General features: G+C 31.7%; 3 protein-coding genes across 7 annotated transcripts; 1 reads left to right on the top strand and 2 right to left on the bottom strand.

The window, feature by feature from the left end:
* LOC114716992 (universal stress protein A-like protein) lies at positions 1–3,190 on the bottom strand. 5 transcript variants are annotated; one of them, XM_028902072.1, is made up of 5 exons: positions 2,069–2,471; positions 1,843–1,934; positions 1,541–1,659; positions 1,260–1,373; positions 1–519 (listed from the first exon to the last, which is right to left on the bottom strand). In XM_028902072.1, the coding sequence occupies exons 1-4, from the start codon at positions 2,298–2,300 to the stop codon at positions 1,295–1,297; spliced, it is 522 nt and encodes a 173-aa protein (XP_028757905.1). In that variant the 5' UTR covers positions 2,301–2,471; the 3' UTR covers positions 1–519; positions 1,260–1,294. The 5 variants fall into 5 exon arrangements, with proteins under 5 accessions (XP_028757905.1, XP_028757906.1, XP_028757904.1 ...); XM_028902073.1 differs by lacking the exon at positions 1–519 and adding an exon at positions 553–570; XM_028902071.1 differs by lacking the exon at positions 1–519 and adding an exon at positions 3,081–3,190 and having other exon boundaries at positions 1,039–1,373; positions 2,069–2,410.
* Positions 3,191–4,802: 1,612 nt separating this feature from the next.
* On the bottom strand, positions 4,803–5,843 carry LOC114716994 (transcription factor BEE 1-like). The gene is made up of 6 exons (XM_028902078.1): positions 5,745–5,843; positions 5,520–5,639; positions 5,371–5,436; positions 5,205–5,273; positions 5,023–5,103; positions 4,803–4,901 (listed from the first exon to the last, which is right to left on the bottom strand). The coding sequence occupies exons 1-6, from the start codon at positions 5,841–5,843 to the stop codon at positions 4,803–4,805; spliced, it is 534 nt and encodes a 177-aa protein (XP_028757911.1).
* An 8,173-nt stretch (positions 5,844–14,016) lies between these two features.
* LOC114716997 (transcription factor MYB62-like) lies at positions 14,017–15,480 on the top strand. Its single transcript, XM_028902080.1, has 3 exons — positions 14,017–14,281; positions 14,382–14,511; positions 14,600–15,480. Exons 1-3 carry the CDS (start codon positions 14,119–14,121, stop codon positions 15,294–15,296), a joined length of 990 nt encoding a protein of 329 aa, XP_028757913.1. The 5' UTR covers positions 14,017–14,118; the 3' UTR covers positions 15,297–15,480.
* Positions 15,481–21,242: the final 5,762 nt, after the last annotated feature.

Raw genomic sequence — 21,242 nt, 5'->3', positions numbered from 1 at the left:
TCGCATTCAAACAAAATTCTTCCATTGCTTCATGTCAATCTCTGGGGTCCCTTTCTCTGGGTATGCTTGGACCATTCTTTTACAGAACAAATCTCAATCTGGACAAGGTTTACAATATTTGATTTCTTTTGTTGAAAATCAGTTTTAACGGGATAATGGAACTGAATTCTCTATGACTAACTGTTACACTTCTAAAGGGATTCTTCATCAAACATCTTGCATTGAAACACCTCAGCAAAACTATGTTGTAGAATTTTAAAAATCAGAATCTTCTTAAGGTAGCTCCTGCACTTCCGTTTCAAGCTCACGTTCCCAAACTTTATTAATAGATTGCCAGCACCATCACTTGGTAATCAGTCTCCATTTTACTTGCTTCAACATTAGTCTTTCTGTGCATCCTCTACAAGTGGAATTTTCTTCAGTGGTACGCAAGGCGACAAAATCTTCACCATGAGAGTCTAATTCTTTGATCCCATCTCGTAAACAATTATACTGTTATATGGTCTTCTTTCCCAGTTTCTGACAATTAATTGTACACCACATCGGTTTGGGATTATAAAATAATTGAAACTGTAGAAGAGAGTTCTTATGACTAACGTAGAAGAATTCATCAAGGCAGTTCAACAAAAGATCACGGTAGGTATATTCTATGCAGTAATTTCTCCACCATGATCACGGTCGTATATTTTGCAGTAACTTTGTTGATTTGAATATATCTTTTTGGACCAGAGAGAATGATTTGATCAAGTTGATGGATAGGAAACGGGCAATAATAACAAGTTGGCATGCACATGCGTATCCCGATGTGTTTTATTCGTCACTTACTGGTTTACTTTAGAAATCTGTAAATGGAAATGCAGTTAATTTCTGTTTCCCTCTTCCATCTTTCATACACCGGTAATGCAAACTTTAAAAGTTCGGTAAAATTTGCAGAGATGCATCTGAAATAATCAAAGCAGCATGTCATTGAGCATATAAAAGCGTCTCTGAAGGCTCAGTCAGTAGACTCAAGTGACTCAGTTTTCTGATGATTGGAAATCTTGGAAGTCTCTTATATAATGACCTTTCATTAGGATTAACACGGGAAAAAGTAGGAATGAAATAAATAACTTTTGATCTTTGTCACTCTTTCCACAGCCGGATAATCAGATTCTATCTTGTTCAGTTTGAATTACACCAAGCACATTCTTCCAAAATGATAATGTACAGATTACATTAGAAGATCAAACAAACTAAAAGCCAGAAGTGGAATCTAATACTGAGTTTCCAAGTAAGCAAGGTAGCAGATATAACACTACTCTGGCTTCTTCACCACAAGGACAGGGCATTTGGCATTTTGGAGACAGTAGCTGCCCACACTTCCTATAAGAGCCCTGTATGACCATGGTGGTGTTAGTACCAAGTAATTTTGTAAGGGAAAGTTTTGTCTTTTTTTGGTCGAATTAGCAGATAATTGTATAGAAACAAAATCTAAGACATTAATTTTTAAATATTTTTTAAACATCATCATGCAGATTGACCATGGGACAAGAATAAAAACCTTTTTATTGTTCCAAGGCCACGCTCCCCCAACACAAGCAAATCGATATTATGCTTTTCCACTGCATCACATATGGCTGTTCTCGGATCACCTTCCTCTGTACAGATCTCTGCATCCACCTTTACTCAAATAAAAAAAAAAAAATCTGATCACTTTCTTTTAGCCTTTATTTGGGAAACAGTCATCAAAAAACATTATTGTTAGTCAAACAAAAGAGCCATGACTAGCACATACACTTTGTCACCCAGATCACAGGAAAATAAAATTGACAGAGATTCCAAAAGCATTAAAAAATAAGGTACCCCATGACTAGCACAGATACTTTTAGCTCTCTGCAAGAGAGCCAGTGCAAACTTGTTCTGATTCTCCTTGTATGAGTTCACAAAATCCGGTCCTGCATGTTTAGCAGAACACAAGTTCATCAACAAGAAAGAAACCACAAAAGCTCAGGTAACTAAGGAAAACAAGGACACACAAAAAGGAGAATCCCTGAGATTAATGAGTGGATGAAATTTTGTAATACTTAACCGGGTGAAAAAAGAGAGTAGAGGCGAGCAGAGCCAAGGGAGGCTTGAAAAGTGTAATTGGTATCAAGAGCAGGCTGAACCATGAAGAGCATAATGGAACTGCTTCTTATGGATTCCTTGAGAGTTTTGAGCAACCAAATGAGCGCATAATAACTGTAATCACTTTCATCTATGGCCACCATCACCTTCTTCCCTGGCCCTCTGTGATCTTCTCCTATTACCTCTTCTGCCATTTCAAGGTGATGACGCCGAAATCTCGACTCTCAAAAGTGTGATAGGATGAAGGCATATGGCATCTCTTTCATATGTGTGGCTTTCATTCGAGAAAACCTCGGTGTTATACCTGGTAGTTGGGAAACAGGAAATTGGATATCTCAGTGCACCAATCAGTCCAACATTGCTGAAGATCAATAGGGTCTTGGTTAAATTCAAGATTGGATCATTAGACCCAAAGAACCAAAACAGTGCATTTCTGGTAGGGTTGGTATTATGGGCCAACTCGCGGGTTGGGTTGACTCGTGGCGGGTCGGGGCTCGGGCGGGTGGCTTTTAGCCAACCCTAATCGGCCAAGGTGGGTTGGGGGGTTGGCCCGCCAACCCGCCAACATTTATTTATTTATTTTTTGAAATATTTTTTTTACTTTTTAATATTTTTTTCTTATATAATATTCAAAAATAATAATAAAATTTTTGTTTTTTCTTGAAATATTTGATTAAAAGCACCAAATAAATTATATAGGTATTTTTTATATTTTTTAGATAAGATATAATATATAATAATATAATTATAATAATTAAAATTTTTTTTTTTAAAAATGTGGGTTAGCCCGCGGGTTGGCGGGCTAACCCGCGGCAGGTTGCGGGCCTGGCGGTGCAGGTTAAAAAGACTCGTTTACTGACGGGTTGGCTTTTGACCAACCCTAACCCGTCATTTTTGCCGGGTTGGCAGGTTGAACCCCGCAGGTTCAACCCATATTACCAGTTCTAATTTCTAGGGGTCAGATTAATGCGTACAAAGCCAATACTGAAGCATGTTACTGAAAAGTAAATCTAAGCTGTATCTTCATTTACTTACTCTTCAGTCTTTGGTCTCATAGGAAAATATTATAGAGTGCTTTATCACACAAAGTTAGCCAGAGAAAAATAACCATTGGAAAAACCCCTTGGAGGTGGTAAATGTGAGTGAGTGTGTGTGTGTGGATGAGGACAGGGGTGCTTTTTCAGGGAGGGAAACTTGAAATTGGAGTGGAAAGAAATCTTTTTGATTTATTACTTTGATGTTTCTACGCCATTGGGATATTTTGAGAATACATTCCAGGTGGTCAAAAGTCATAACTACTGGTCAATCAAAACCAAACAAACAACCATGAAAACACCAAGCAGCATTCATGGGATCTCATGATGAGAAGCACTATTGTCAATCCACATGTTCTGTGTGTGCTTGTACCATATTCTTCATAAGTCATTAATATTATTGTTTATCTATTTTTCAAACTTCGCATTTATTTAGTAGTAATTTTGAATTATTAAAACCATCTTTCATTTTTTTCCCTCAGTACCCATTTTCTTTCAAATCTTGCAAGCTAGAAGTTTTACCGAACAAAAAGCCAAGGGCAAAATTACAAATTATTAAAATGTTATGATTTATGAACACAAACACACACACACACGTTTCATTTTTGATACAAAAGAGAACTAGATCAATGCATTCACATTTAAACCTGACACATCAGACTTAAAGCCATCTTTCCTTTGAAAATACTCAATCATAACTTCTTAGCCGAAGAAAAAGGATCTCCAGAATATATATTCATTGCGAGCTGTACATATCATCCTGAAAATCTCCAATGGCAGTGATGAAATGAGGAGGAGGAGAAGAGTGATGAACATATGAGAAGACTAAATGGAATCAGTAGCAGATTCTCTTGCAACCTCACATTTACAATCATCAAATTTAAAATAACAAGTAACAACACAAGTATTGTTCATTCTTATCAATGTACAAAACTGGTCAAGATAATTATGTGCGTGCATGTAGATAGAACATTCTGGCCTTGCTGTCCCACGCGCAAAATCCATATCCTGCATCACATTTTCTTGTTTGTTGTATCTTTATGAAGCGTCTTTATCTGTTGAAGAGGTCTTCAATATTTAAAGAGGTTGGTCCATCCAAATTTTGATGAACAATCCATTGTACTCGCCCCTTTCACTCGCTTCTTTATTAATCCAACAAACCCTATCACATCCCAATATGTTACCAACTAACATGAATCTAACTCAATTTAAGAGACCCCAGATCATGACCACTGACAGTGTAGACACTCGGGATATTTCATCTTCACTTGTCAATCTATGTAAGCATCTGTTTCTGCAAATTGGACTCTTGTTTTTGACATATCTGTTAAGCCCCCTCTGCTTGTGAACCATATCTCATTAACTTAATTGTCAGTTAAAAAAAAAAAAAAGCTGCAGTAAATTGTCACTATTATTCAGAGAGCTCTGAAATGAATTTGCCCTTTTTTTAATTATAAATTCATGAATATGAAAGTTACATTTCAGATCTTGAACATATTGATGATGACTGGGAAAGTAAAAATCAACACAAGTTGCAGTGTATTTGGTTTACAGAGTTTCATCCTACAGTTCTCCAACTAATTTATGTGTATGAAAGAACTCATATTTGGATTTCATAATAACTTTGAGGTTTCCAACCGAAACCAAGACCAATTTTTTTTCCTATTGAAGTGGCCATGTAGGATTCCAATAAGCAAAACTTCCATAACCTTCTTGTTCAGTCCTTTCCATCCCTTGGATTCCATCTGTGCTAGTACTTCTCTGCAACACATAAGCCTCTCATTAGCTGGTCAAGAAAAGTTCGTATGTATGTATGTACATGTGTATGTATGTATGATACGTCTCAAACAAGTACAGAACGCGGATGACAGTAAAGGGGTACCTGCATAGTTTGGAGGGTATCTATCTGGTAGGTGTTGAAATCAAAATGCATGCTTGCTGCTGAGAGCTTCATGGAAAGGAACTTTTAAAGAAAAGGAGGGGAAATTTAATATCAGCAGGGAGGATATATCTTATAAACTAATGTGGGAAAATAATGAATTATACCACCACCATATTAATCACCTCAATCTGTTGCTGTAGCGATAGAACATAGTTTATGATCACGTCTAACATAACTGCCATTCCCATTGCCTGCAAATTCATAAAAAAGGGCCCTACTTTGTTACAAACATGTACTAAACAAACATATTATAACGTCAAGGGCTATTCTGATTTCTGATCATTTAACCTTGTAGCAGCCTGGAACCAGGTCCTGCAAATATCTCAGCTTCTCGTTGATTCTCTCTCTTCTCACCTGGAATTTAAAAAAAAAAAAATGTATTATCTCGAACCTGGGGGCTACGAATTTTATAATGGGGTTGGTTTTTGAGCTCGTACCCGTTCTGCTAAACTGTGGCTATCAGTAGCTTGACCTCTTTTTGCCCTTACATGGATTACTTCTTTCTGTTTCTCTTCAATCCTGCTATTGTTTCTCTTCCTTTTCAATCCAACTGCTTTCTGTTAATTGCAACAACATAATAACAGAAACCCTTAATTTTTATTAAGCAATGAACTTCAAAAACCAGAACAAGTTTTTTAAAGCATAAGATAATTTTTCTTAACCTTTCTCATTTCTGGAAAATCTGCAGAATGCAGAGAAGAAGAATTCTCCCCTAGGCTTTCTGATGACTGAATCAGTGGATGCTTAAGCCGTTGATCCATGATGACAAATCCTTGATTGCTTAACTAGAGAGACGAGAGACGACCACTTTCTTCAAAAAGTTTCAATTTTCATGCTTCATTAATTCCTTTTTATAGACTTGATATATCAATCATGTTGGCTAACGAGTTAGATACAAGGAATGCAGTTAAACGCGTTGGAACCTTCATATATAATGCTTAGTTGATGCACATATATTTGGATTTTACAAAACAACAGCAGTGTACTCTATTTAATTTATAATATATGTGAGCTTTATGTTATATGTGTAATTGGACCTACAAGATTATAAAAGTATATACACAATTGAATCATTGAAGATTGGTTCAATTGGTAAGGGATTGGCTCATATCACACAACGATATGGCTTTAAAACTCACTATTAATGTAAATATCGAGTGGTATAAGTATATCTTTATAGGTACTTTTGAGTCGTAAAACATGCATTATGACTCGTAAATTCTTGATATCTAACTTATCTAAATTTCCGTCTATCAGAATATGCATATTGGAAGCATAATATTTATAACACACACACACATATCAGACCTTAGCTCTGAAAGTAGCATAAGAGAAACATAACTGATTAAGAATGAATGATGTTTTATATAATTTGGTTAGAAAGCTGTGTCGGTCCTACGAGCCCGGAGCATTAGTTCATGGGAGACATGTATGATTGGCCAAGATGCATTGTATTACTTTCAAGTTCTTCTAATGTGGAGGGTCCATTAACCATTATATATACTTTCACAACCACCACAAAATGCATCCCTTCAATCATTAAATTTATGTACATTTTTTGTTTTCGATCATTTCATAAAATTAAATACGCCTTATCTTGTTGTTCTATTAATTGAAGATAAATAATGTGTATTTTAATTTTAAGTATTTATATTTTTAATGCACCCAAAACTTTTCTCCATTGCAGTGAAAGTCAGTTGTAGATCTGGATTATCAAATTAAATCTGGAAGGTTTAGATTTAATGTTTTATTATTGAAACAAGAAGGCTAAATTAATTTGAACAATGAAATTTGGATCCTTATGATTAAGAACCACAACGAAAAAAAACGTGGAGAAAAACCGCAGTAGTGAAAAGATAATGACAATATTTGAGTGGTTTTGAAATTTTTAAGTGTCTTCTTATAAATAATCATTACATATAAATCGTTTCGTATGCAAATAATTTCCTCATGGATATTAATACGCTTCTCATACAAATTTGGATGTGTTTTTATTTTATAAAAAATAAAGAAAAAATATTGTCGGTGAGTTATTTGATTTAATTTTTAATAAAAAATATATTTTATTTAAAAAATTATACCATTACATTTTTAATATAATTTGAAAAAAATTGCCTCCCCCATTAAAGATCCTGCTGGTTCTTTGTTTTTTCTTTGGTCTTTTGAAACAAAAGGATAAATTAATTTGGACAATGAAAATTTGATATTTATGATTAAGAACCACAACGAGGAAAAAAAAAAAAGTTGGAGAAAAGTTGCGGTAGTGAAAAAATAATGAAAAAAGTCATGTTGAGTTTGAGAATCAGTAAATAATGTTCCCACGCATCATTTTAAATTTTATAAGCGTGTAACATAATATTCTACTTTATGATTCTCCATCCCGGAAAATTCAGCATCGTTCAAAAGCTACTTAAAAGATCAAAATTGAATACATAATTAAACCATTCATGAAGCATAAAGCTACCTTCCATGCCTAATATAAAAACTAGATAACTAATTTTTAAATATTAAGAAAATTAGTTAAGTTAGTTATTTATAATAAATGAGTAATATCTTCTCTAAAAAAAACACCCTTATTTATCATATACATTAGAATAAAAATCATTTAACGTGTGCAATTACTATGTAATTATTTTGTGCAAAAATAAATAAATTTGGAAGACAAAGTGAGTTAGAATTTATTTTTAAAATCTAATTATATCTCTAATTAGTTCTTAATTTCTTATATTTAGGATTGGCAGGAGATAGTATCATATAGTAGGGTCTCATATGGGAGGATGTAGTATTCCCCAATCCCATGTATATGAATTTACCCAATTTCAAATAACAAGCAATCATTTTTACTAAATATTCCTTTAATGAGTTTTATCAATCTTAATTCCATTCTTTGCCTCTCATTCTTACTCAATGTTTTGTGGGGACCTAAAAGTTTTTTTTAAGGTCAATATAATTATAGATAGGGGACATATATGAGGTACATATAGAGATATGATATATCAATTTCTCCAATTTTAAAACTTGACTATAATTTCGGTGGTTGAGTGGAAGCAAAACTGTCATCGTCCTTATCCAAAATTTCCAGAACTTAATTAATTTAATGGTTTCCTTAACTTGACAAATTTGTTCAACTTTTATGCGTATGTATGGCTCAAATCAATTTAAATTGAAACATGTTAAAGCAAATTTACCTTTTGATGTAAGAAAAGCAAATTTAGTATTGAATCGAACGGGCAGGAACTTAAAAATAATCCTTGTGAAGCAAGGCATGCCCAAATGGAACTTGGTATTTAATTAAAAATCAAGTTTTACATGGACTCCAGAATTTATTGAGAAGTAACACATGAAGCTATTTTACGTGGAATTCTATTTATAATTTTTACTCACATTTAATTTTGATTTGTCTATGGATTGCTTGGTGAAATGGAAGTATAACAAGAGACAGTTAAACTTATCAAAAGTAATGGAATTTTCCTTCTTCGGTTCATTAAAGTTTTAAATCCACACTTCTTTCACAATTAGGAAATAATTTACGGAATAGAATCTAGATGAGTTTTCCTTCCTCATTTTTATTGTATATTTACACAATTACGCTTAATAATTATAAACTAAAGTTCAGTTGAAATTATATTTTTTTTAACATTAAAAGATACTATATTTATTTATTAGGATTTGTTATTTTATATTTATTAGATGAACACATAACGTTCAAATCACCTAGCCAATCCATGTTGATCTAGTTGGTGAGAATTTAGCATATAAAGTTGTTTAAATTTTACTACTAATGTAAAAACTTTGCAACATTGGCAATCCATAAATACCTTTATAAGTGTTATTAGTCTTCGGAGATGTGTTGTCAATGACAGATCTTTCTCATTCAATCCAGAAAAGATGACAAAGATTTTTGGTACAAGAAAGGATAAGAATTTTATTTGGGTCAGATGTGAGATGGGTATTGCATATTGGGCCTTTGATCCATACTAATGGCAAATATGGGCCTACGGCCTAATGGGCTGATAACTTTAGGCCAGGTCTTAAACTGTCACATCTGAAGAACTGTGTAAGGGTCAAATAAGCTCAGTTGTTCTAATCATGTAACACAAAATCAGGCCCAAAAAAAAACACTATATAACACAAAAAGGACAAAACGTGTTATTTCACTATGAAAATTTACGTGGATATATTATTATTATTATTGTTATTTTAAATGATTATTATATACTACTTCTGGTGTTAATTATAAGACCTCGTTTATAGTTTACAAACAAGGACTTATAATTAGGGCCGAAGGTAGTATATCTGAATAATTTGAATAAGAAAATAATATAAAAAGAGGCGCACAAGACTTTCCAAAAGCGTACGTAGTTGCATTATATTTTTGAGTAAGATAGCTTTCAAATATGGCTATCATTTTGACAATATGTCTGAAACGAACCATCATTATCGTGGATTCTAAACAGAATCAGAGCCGTTGATATACCCACAAGGGTGGCTGGGGTGACGGTTGGGACGTTCATAATTTTGGTGGCAGCATCCTAAGATTTAAACGGTCGCTAGTCACTACCAACTCATGAAAAACTGGCTTTCCATTTGCTAATTTGCCGACGGCCTTTGATCTTAAGTTCTCTGTATTTTGCCATCTTTTCAAATTTTCTCACTCCTCCCATATGTTTGTGTTTTTGGCTTTTTTTTGTTTTTGTTTTTATGTTCAGTCAAACACGTCTCTCTACATTTGCGAACACGTAATCAGCTGGTTTCTGTCTTAATCTTTGGTCACGCCCTTCTGCTTTTTAAGAACGTGTAATTTAGTAATTTTAATAATTTATTTCTAAATTTTAAGGCGACGTCGTTTTCACTTCTTTTATCTCGCTCAACAGTGTGTTGTTATTTATTAATATGCTTGCACAGTTGTGGTAAAGAATGCAATGATTATTATAAAGAGGGCTCCAACTTTATCAGATGTAAGCGGGATCAATATGAAATGGGGACTTGAGACCTGCGACCAACGCTTGTTTATTTGTAACTTGGCCTCTATCTATTGGCCGGCTCTTTCTTTTTTGAATTACAAATATTTAAATCAAACATGAGACCTTATTCATATTGCGGCTAGGATAACTAGCTATTTACAGAAATTGAGATTATATAATATCTATAAATTAAAGGAGGTTTATAAGATTATGAAATAGGGAGGGGGAAATATGTAAAAGTAGTGATATGGGAGAACTTCCCCAACATTAGATAAATATCTTGCTCGATTACAAATTGTTGATCAGTAGAAATGACGTTAGCCAAGGATTTCTGTAACAACCTGTTAAGGAGAGTAATAACTTGTGGTGATTTGCTATCTACCTACCGTTTTAAATATAAGAGTAAGTAAAGAAATTTACTTTAATTTTAAATATAAGATTTCAATTCACTTTATCTATATAAAAAAAATCTAACTTTTCTTTTTCATCAGTTATTTCAAATAGCTTATTAAAATAAACTGCTTCAACACAATAGTGCTCACATATTTAGCTTTGATTGATAGTACTCCTTGTAAGATCTATTAAATTAATTTGAGTATATTAAAAAAAAACTAAATAGATTATTTAATTCTAACATATATAGAAAAATAAAATTGATTAAAATCTTACATTTAAAACAATAACTAACTTCTTAACTAGTTCTTATATTTAGGATGGGAGAAATATTATTATTTTTATTTCAAATACATACTTTTATGTAATTTGTCGTGTTTTGATTATTATGGTCAAATCATAATGAACAATATTTCAGTAATTCACAATATAATACTACATCTTATTCTAAATATAAGATGAGCCTACTTTATAGTGCAAAAGTGGATTTTCTATTTACAACTGGAATTAGTATAATACTACCTTTTGTTCTAAAAATAAAAGCTAATTGATTAATTTGAGTAAATTAAGAAAACAAGTTAAATTAGTTATTTATAATAAATATGTGTTGTCTTTTCTAAAATATCATTGCTAATTAAGTTTATTGGTTAGAGCTATCATTATTAGAAGGACTATCTTAAAAATAAATAAATAAATATGAGAGACAAAATGGATTAGGGTTTTATATTTGGAACCAAAATAAAAATTAAACAAGGTCTTATATTAAGGATCGGAAGAGGAGGTAGTATATTCTCTCCCTATTAAGTATTAACCAACTATTGTATAGGCCGAATGCTCCAATACAAGATTTTTTTAAGGTAAAAATATGAAATATATATCATTTATATTATATGCCCCTATGGATTTCTTAAATGGATAAGGTTTAAATACTCGCTGATAATATTACCTCCGGTGCTTAATATAAGGCTTCATTTAACTTTTATTTTGATCATAAATATAAGATCTAAATTCACTTTGTCTCTAATATTTATACATTTTTTTAAGACAATCCTTCTAATAGTGATACTTGTAGCCAACACATTTGATTAGTAAGGATATTTTCGAAGAGATAACACATATTTGTTATAAATAACTAATATAACTTATTTCTTTAATCTTCTCAAATTAGTCAACTAATTCTTATAATTAGGATCGAAGATACAATAAAAAGGCAAAAAATACTCCTATTTATTTGACCCAATTCCAACCCCCCCCCCCCCAAAATAGAAAACCAAAGAAACGCAGCTACCAAAGCCGCCGCGCATCAAGCTTTGATTGATTGTTTTCAGGATGGACCACGTACAAGATTATCTCACCCGTTCATCTTCCCTCAACTGTGCTTTATCTCCGTATTATGAATATTAAATAAATAACTACTTAATTAATACCACTAAATATTAATATAAATGTCTAAACACAGGGTAGTTGTGAATTCGAGAAAGGTAATGAATGTGTGAGTTATTTAAAAAAAAAAAAACAGAATGAGTTTAACAACATGGAGTCATCAGTTGTGTTTTTAATTTATACAGAGGATAATCAGTTAAACTACAATTCTTAATTCGACCAAATAGAGTATTAATTAGTTCTAAAATCTTATAGTTAATCCAAGAGAAATGAGTCTTCTTCGTTGTCTTAATGCTAAAATTACCACAAACAAATGTTGATCCACTTTAATAATAATGCAATGCAACCCTACGTCATGCTCTTTTTGGTCATCTGATAGATAAACCAAAAAGAAAAAAAGACAAAAACTAGATTATGCTTATTAATAATATACTATCCCCGATTATTAATATAAGAATTATTTAACTAATTTGAGTAGATTAAGAAAACTAGTTAAGTTAGTTATTTGTAATAAATATGTGTTGTCTTTCCTAAAATATCCTTGTTAATTAAGTGTATTGATTAGAACTATCATTATTATAAGGACTTATGAGAGACAAAGTGTGTTGGGGTTTTATATTTAGGACCAAAACAAAAGTTAAATGAGCTCTTATATTAAGAACTGGAGGTAGTATTAAAGTTATTAAAAGTGTTCATTTATTCACCATAACTGTAGCTGCGAATTGATCTTTTCCTGAATTACACTTAGTATCATAATTTTTACTCATTTAATGATCCGCAAACAAGTCTAATTACTCCAATTAAATAGAGGGTAAAATATATATGAAGAATATTTTGAATGCAAATGATAGAGACTAAGGTAAGTCCTTTGAAATACGAGACTGAAGTAGTATCTCATTGGATCTGCCAATAGGAAGACTTCATTCATGATTAATTTGTAAATGTTTCTACAAATTTTTTTAATTAATGATGGTTGTTCCCTTTTTCGTGAGCCTATGCCACTCAGTTCAACTTGGAAATTTTTTCCTATAAGATAATGATCATAATGGATACATTTCTAGTGTATATGAATATTTTATTTGGAGGAAACAATTCAGAAGGAATATGGGAAAATGATCAAAAAAGAATCTTAAAAACAGGAAATTTCAAAAAGGGCAGCTACTAGTTCCAAATGACAGGGAAGGAGGAAAAACCTGAACTGGAATTCTGAAAACAAAAGAAAATGATCCACATCTTCATGTGTAATGCTCAGAAAAAAATGTTGTTATTTTGTATTCCAATTTTCATATCAAATTTAGTTATTTTCCTAAATGGACGTATGCTTTCACCTGAGAAAAAGATATTATCATTCTACATTCCAAACTTGTTAATTTATTGCAATCTTATTATTCCTAGATCAAATCTAGTCATTTTCTCAAGCTAACACAAAGGGATATTGGTCATTTCCCTACATTTTCATAATTCCAGTTCAGGCTTTCCCTTCTTCCTTGTCATCCAGAAGTGTTAGCTGGCTTTTTTGGAATTTCTTATTTTGAAGGTTCTTTTTTGGTCATTTTTCCAAAGAATATCTCCTAGAAAAAGGATATCTAAAGGAAAAATCTAATTTGGACTGTGGCATGTGGCCTTCTTATTTATTTTAGCAGCCTGCGCTCTTCCTTTTTCTCGTGTGATGAAGTTGTGAGTAAATAAGTAGACATCCTCCCGTTTTGCTTCATTGATGCTTGTCCAATGGCTCATAATAAGTATGAACATGTCTCTGTTCTCTCGAATATTTTCATATCCAAATATAATATGCCTGAATCCCATTTTTTTCCTGTCAAAAAATATGCTAAATCTATGTTTTATTATATCATTTCTAGATTACTGTTTCATTATATTTGTGCAACTTAACCTGGGCAAGAAAATATATCCACTGTAGTACCAAACCCTATCTCGAAAAATTCCATTATAGGCAATAGCATTAGCACCTATCTCACACTTGTTCAAAGTTCAAATCGAAAATAAAGTTAAAAAGGTAGTTACTTGTTAACAGATTGATATATCCACGTGTCGGTTAATGGTCAAAATTTACTCCGTTGTGCACCAGATTATTTTTCATTAAGACCCCATTTTGAGATATTCTCTTGATGAGTATATAAATAGGTATGTGGACAAGCTAGCTCAGAGATCTCATCATTGAGAGTTCTATTCTATATACATATAGAGCTTCACTTTCACAGCTTTATTATTAGCATTTAGCATTAATTCTCTTGCTGATCTGATACATCAGTTGCAGAAGCCCGCAAGAAACTGAGCTATGTCTGCTGTAACAAAGAGAGGTAATAAGATGAGTAGTAAAGAAGAAGAGAACAGTACTGAGATGAGAAGAGGCCCTTGGACTCTTGAAGAAGACAGCCTCCTCATTCACTATATTGCTCGCCATGGTGAAGGTCGCTGGAATATGTTAGCCAAAAGTGCAGGTACGTATCATCTCAAAAGACTCCCTGTTTAGTACGGAAAGGTTTACTAATAACTGTATAGAACTGAAACAAGTTATTGGTTTCTGGTTTAACAATTCAGGATTGAAGAGGAATGGGAAAAGTTGCAGACTCAGATGGCTTAATTACTTGAAACCAGACATCAAACGAGGAAACCTTACCCCACAAGAGCAGCTCTTGATCCTAGAACTCCATTCTAGGTGGGGTAACAGGTAATATAGCTAATGATCTGTTCATGTTTTAGCATGAATTCGTTGTTATGTTGTGGTGAAACTAAGTTTGGGTTTGGTCGTTTTTAAGGTGGTCGAAAATTGCTCAGCATCTGCCAGGAAGAACTGACAATGAGATCAAGAACTATTGGAGAACCAGGGTGCAGAAACAAGCACGCCAACTAAACATTGAATCTGGAAGCAAGAAATTCATAGATGCGATTCGGTGTTTCTGGACGCCAAGATTACTTCAAAAGGTTGAACAGCAACAGAACTCTTCTTCTGCAGCCACCTCGTACTCTTCTCTCACAGACACCAATAATCTTCATGTTTCTTCTTCATCATCTTCTCCAATGTTGTCAACCAACTACAATAACAACTCTGTTATACCTAATTCTCTGTCCTGTTCCCCATCATCATCATCTTTCCAGCAGCCCGCTGCAAATTTTTCCAGCACTTTCTGCTCCAATCCCAGCAATTTTCCCTCTGATTCTTGGAAATTCTCGCAGTTTCTGGAACCTTCTCCTTTAGAACTCCCAGCAAGCCATTGTTATATGTTGGAGAACAATGCTTGTTACGGCAACCCAATTCAGGAAAACTTGTTGGTGAACAATATGACTACTACTACTGCTGGTGGTTGTGGAATGAATAACTGGAACCTGCAGGAACCGGCGACAATGATGGAAACTTGCGACATGTTGCCGTTTAATTATTATCAGCCAACAGGAGAAAGTGACTGGACGTTAGGAAACATGGCAGACACTTTATGGAACATGGAAGCTCTGTAACAGAATAGGCATTCGCATGCATCTCATGAAGCAGCTTCTTTTTACCATGGGATGGTCAATTGAAGATTCATAATAATACTATTGAGATTAGTGTCTCTTTTTTTCTTAATTGTTACAGTTTTAATTAAGGTTAATTAAGGTTGTTAGGGATAGAACTTACTATCATGTATCCCATGCATGTCTTTCTTTTGTATTTAAATTAATATATATTGTTAATCATCTTTTATATATAGTTTATCTAGCTAGAAATGACAGTTGAAGATGGGGTTTATTAGCTTTGACAAGACTGTAATTTGACCAAGAATGTATTTTGGATCATATGAGAGTGCATTGTCCACATGCTGATCTGTTTCTATTTTCTATGTCCCACCCAAAAAATTTGGTCAATGAGATTATTTGGTGATTAAACAGACAGACAACTTATAAATACAACATTTGGTCCTAAACATATAAAAACTGGTTTTTAGTTTGCTTTACATTATAAATTAGGTCTTATATTTAAAATTAAAAATAACAGTTATTTTATGTGAAGTTGTACTCGTACTCTTGAGATTTAGAGGTAATGCGAGGTATTATATTAGGCTTTTTGCAACGCAGATCCTACCATGTATCTGATATGTACTCTTTTTATTCCTACATATATGTCGCTTTCTAAAAGATTTTTAGTGTTTAAATGTAAGTTAGTTTTTATATAAATTGTTTTGTCAACACAAGCCCCTAATCCAAAAGTTATGGAGAGAATGATTGAGAGATATACGGTTAAGATGGAAAACTTCAACTAATTACAACTCAAGTCCAGAAAAAAAACTTTCAAGTAATCTCGATTAACTTTTTGTGATTTGACAAACTTTAACAGTTTTTATCGATTTATGTAAAATAATTAAAACTAATTAGAGATGATGAAAGGACTAATATAAAAATACTAATAAATTGTGCTATTTATAAATTACAAGCAACACCACTTATTTATCAAATTCCACATAATGCATGAAGCTCACTTTGATTTTAAGGAAAAAAATAATTATGAAAAGGGACAAGAAGCAAAGGTGGAGTCACGTCTAAATTATGGATGAAATGAGACACATGGAAAATATGGGCATGTGTAAGTTGATTATAATAGGGGGGGCCATATAGCCCATAGCTATCATCTGGAAAGTTGAAAATGCTTTGTTTCATTAACTACTTATCCTCAAGTACACCAACTTGCAATCTTAACCCTTAATTAGGGCCCAGATGGATCATATCTCAACAGACCCTAGGTCTATTTTTGAATATTGTGACATGAAAAAATAACAATATTACTAATACCCTTAAATTTTATATGCATCCACGGAATGCTAATTTAATTTTTTTTTTAATTAAAAGCACATATACTAATGGTTTGAGGTTAAATAAAATCAAACCCGTAACTTCCCTCTTGCAGCAGAACTCCTATATTACTAGATTACAAAGTCATTGGCATCAAATGTTGAATTTTGCTAATCATTCAACAATTTGGAAATATTTTTCAATTCACCAATATTATTAATTTTAGGTGTAAAGATAAATACAAAGCCATGAACTTCACTTAAGTAATTCATCTTATTCAAATGGTAGGCATCAATTAGCCAGACAAAATGGTACATTCCATATGAACATTTCACATACTTTATTTACATTACTTTAAAAAAGTTAAGATTACTAAGTTAGGGAAAAAATGAGACTTACCCAAGTCTCACTTGATTATAAGACCATCTTCTTCTAAGAGTAGTATTTTAGAAAATCAAATTGAATCAATTATTAATTTACATGATAAATTAGTAAATAATCTAATCATCACACTGTTCAAAATACCACATAAACCAACTGGCTTAAAAATTGGTTTGTACTGATCAATTGTGTGCATAATCATCCCACATCTGGAAAATTTGAACTAGTCCTGATAAAAGGTTGCTTTTGTTCAAGCTTAGCTAGGACCATACATTTAAATGAAATTCATTATATGTTTAACCCTATTTCCTAGGTATGATAAAGTCATGTCCTCCAAATGATGACTAAAGAATATCCAGATATATTAACATTTAATTATCATCAATTTGATGTGGATGGAATTGCAACCAATCAATAAAGTGTAAATTATTCGTATTGATTCAAAAAGCAATTTGATTTTGAAAACATCCCCAAAAACAATAGTGAACCTAATTTACTGTTCAAATGGGGAAGTGCATGAACTGATGCAATATATGTAGTGGGGCATCCCATGAGTTTGTGACAGCTGGTCAATTGAAGAAAATTTCTTGTGCATGTTTGATAATTAATTAAATATGAATTGGGGAGTTTGAAGTAATCTCTAATATTGAGAATATAGAAATTACTTCGTTGAAATTAAGGATATGTGGCTGAAGATTAGATAGGTTTGAGGCAGCCAACCACTTTGGGACATATATAGTGATCAATATAACAATTGGTTAAAGATGCATGTGGATGCAATGTGCAAACACTGAATCCTGCTTCACAACCTCACACGTATTCCTCTAATTTCAAACATATGAAGAGATCACCACTGCCCCGCATCTCATCCATTCAATATTCTCACATTTCTCTCTGACAAACTAACAGACCAATAGAAACTAACTGTTTGATGTTCAAGTATGATTCAGTTTAAGTAATATTACTTCCTGTATTTAATACTTCTCCGATCTTAAATATAAGATCTATTTTGTAGTATAATTTACACTACATAATAGGTTTTATATTTAGAACCGGAAAGAGTATAAGAACTGGATAACTAATTTAGAAACATTAAGAAAATTAGTCAAGTTAGTTATTTGTGTGATAAATATTTATTATCTTTCCTATATAAATCATGTATATTGAAACTACCATTCGATGGAACCTTTAATATGTGTAATTACCATAGGTACTACTTTGAGAAAAAATAGATAAATATGTAAGATAAAATAGATTGTAATATTATAAATTTAAGTTCAAATTAAATATCCAACTAGTTTTTATATTAAAAATTGGATGTAGTAAATAACTCTCTTAGTGTAATTTTTTAATTAATAATTTATCTAAAAATTTGATTATTGACAAAGTACAATAATATCATACAATCTATTTAGCCAATTCCATCTAAGTAGATAAGGCTTGTTGTATTTGTAAAACTCAAATAATTAATACTCCATCTATTTAACTACTTTGAGTAAATTAATTAGAAAGCCAAATAAATTAGTTAATTATAATAAATATATTTTCATAAAATATCTATTTATAATGTTAGATTATATTATCTCTGGTCTTTAATATAAGAGTTAGCTGAACATTCAATTTGATCTTAAATATAAAATCTCAATCCACTTTGTCTCTCATATTTATTTATTTTTGTCCAAAATAGACGTTGTAATAGTTATATATGTTAAAAATTCTATCAGATAGTACTTATAACTAATATACATGATTAGTAAGGGTATTATATGAAAGATAATATCTAATTATCACAAATAACTAACTTAACAAACTTGAAGTGATCACCACTACCCCTTAGCACATCCATTCAATATTCGCATATTTCTCTCTGACAAACTAATAGACCAATAGAAACTAGCTGTTTGATGTTCAAGTATGGTTGAGTTTAAGTAATATTATAAGTTTGGGTATTTAATATAGACCCTAGATAACCAATTTACAAATATTAGAAAAACAAGTTAAATTAGTTATTTATATGATAAATATGTGTTTTTATATGATAAACATGTGTTATCTTTCCTAAATATATTCTTATAAATCATGTATATTGAAACTATCATTTGATAAAACCTTTAACATATGTAATCATCTTAGGTACTACTTTTAAAGAAAAGAAGATAAATATGAGAAATAAAATGGATTGTAATATTATATATTTAAGTCCAAATTGAATATTCAATTAGTTCTTATATTAAGAATTAGAAGTAGTAAATAACTCTCTTTGTATAATTTTTTTTAATTTAGCATAACTTTTTAATTAATAATTTATCTAAAAATTTGATTATTGACAAAGCTCAATGATATCTTACAATCTATATAGCAAATTCCATCTAAACAAGAAATGCTTGTTGTGTTCGTCAAATTCAAACAGTTCATATGGTTTGAGTAAATTAATTAGAAAATCAAATAAATAAATTAATTATAACAAATATGACATGATTTTCATAAAATTTCTATCTATAATGTTAGATTATACTATGTTAAATTGCGACACGTATATTTGTCATTTCTTTGACTGGTCAATTAATGAGTTAATCTCATTTCAAGACCGTAAGACCTTCAAATAGTAACTCCGCCACCCAAATCCCTTTGTCCCTTTGCTTAATTAGCGCCAACTGGCTCCAGAAGACGACAATACTCATTATCATGAGAATTGTTAGTACTATTATATTCTTATCTCTGTCTTTGTCATAAATTAGTACTCATTCCACTCTAAACTTTATAATCCACACTTTTACAAATCCAACTCAAGCATAATCTGATGTGAAACAGTACAGATATAATCAGCATGGCTTGCTTAATCGTTCAACTCATATTAGAAAGATAATCTCAGTTCATAGTTTTTTTTTTTTGGGACCAGCAAGTTCATAGTATATTAATTAAAAGTTTTAAATATAATCTGATATATAATGATAATTGCTCATCACACACAAATACACAGCTTGAATGATTGGATTATAACGCTAAGGCGACCAATAAATAATTGAGGTTCAAAGGAGTTAGCATGCGCATGATCACCAAAGACTGAAAAGACAGACAGATGAATCAGAGACATCTGATTTGACAGAAGAAAGATACATGGTATATGTGAACAGTACTTGCTTCTTCTTTGACTGTTTCTTCTGGATTCTGCTAAGTACGATCCCAGATAAAGGCTTTGCTTTTTTTATTTATTATTTTATTAGATTTTTATTTTGATTTTAAATATAATATTTTAATCTATTTTATTTTTTATATTTATATACATTTTTTAAGATAGTTCTTCTAATAATGATAATTTTAACTAATACATTTAATTAGTAAGAATATTTTAAAAAAACAGTATGTATTTATTACAAATAACTAACACAATATATTTTATTAATCTTTTTAAATTAATCAAAGTTTTATATGTAAGATTTATTTAGTTTATCTTCTTGTCCAGCCACCTCTTTCTGATGTCTTCATTATTATCTGCTCCGTAAACGAAGCTAGAAAAAACCCCACCCAAATCATTGAACCCATCTCTCTCCCTTCTTTTTCAAAGTCTTCCTCTGTGAAAATGATCAGAGCAAAGCAATGGTCAAATACAGGAAAACAATTGGCAACAGATTATTGGTTGGTTATGATGCAGCGAATTAAAACCGCCATAACATGTCAGTATCACAAACTGCAATTTCTTCTCCCTATTTTTCCTTATCTGCCAAACATGCTACGTTGTAGGGATATAGGGATCTATGTATATAGATATATAGTAGCTAAGCCTTAGACTTTGCTTGTGAATGATTCTTTCCCAAAACGTGCTTATTTTCGTCCACTTACCTTCAGCCCACAGCATCCACTGGTCTTTTACCTTTTTTTCACTTTTAAGGTTTGAAGTTACCTATTCAATTCACCTTGGAGATTCTATTTTTGACTCATTCGGGTGGAGTATTCGGACGCTTCTAAACTAGCAATTTTTCTTTTCTTTTCAGAATTTCGTATTGAGCAAAGTTTTAAGTTTTGGGTGATATATATATATATATATATATAATTTTACTCAATTTTCTTGACTTTTTAACTTATATTTAAAGTGTTTTTGTTACTTTATGTTCTATTTGATGATTAATTTTTTTATGAGATAGAGCTAGGTTAATTTTTATAGATTTAAAATTGAATTATTTTTTCGATTCTAAATATAAGATCCACTTTATAGTGTAATTAACACTACAAAATAAGTTTTATATTGAGGACTGGATA

The sequence above is a fragment of the Neltuma alba genome, unplaced genomic scaffold (assembly GCF_004799145.2).
Source record: "Neltuma alba isolate B1F8T4 unplaced genomic scaffold, ASM479914v2 tig00011702_pilon, whole genome shotgun sequence".
Lineage (NCBI taxonomy): Eukaryota > Viridiplantae > Streptophyta > Magnoliopsida > Fabales > Fabaceae > Neltuma > Neltuma alba.
Note: the sequence above shows the minus strand (reverse complement) of the source record. Positions and strands in the feature narration are given on the sequence as shown.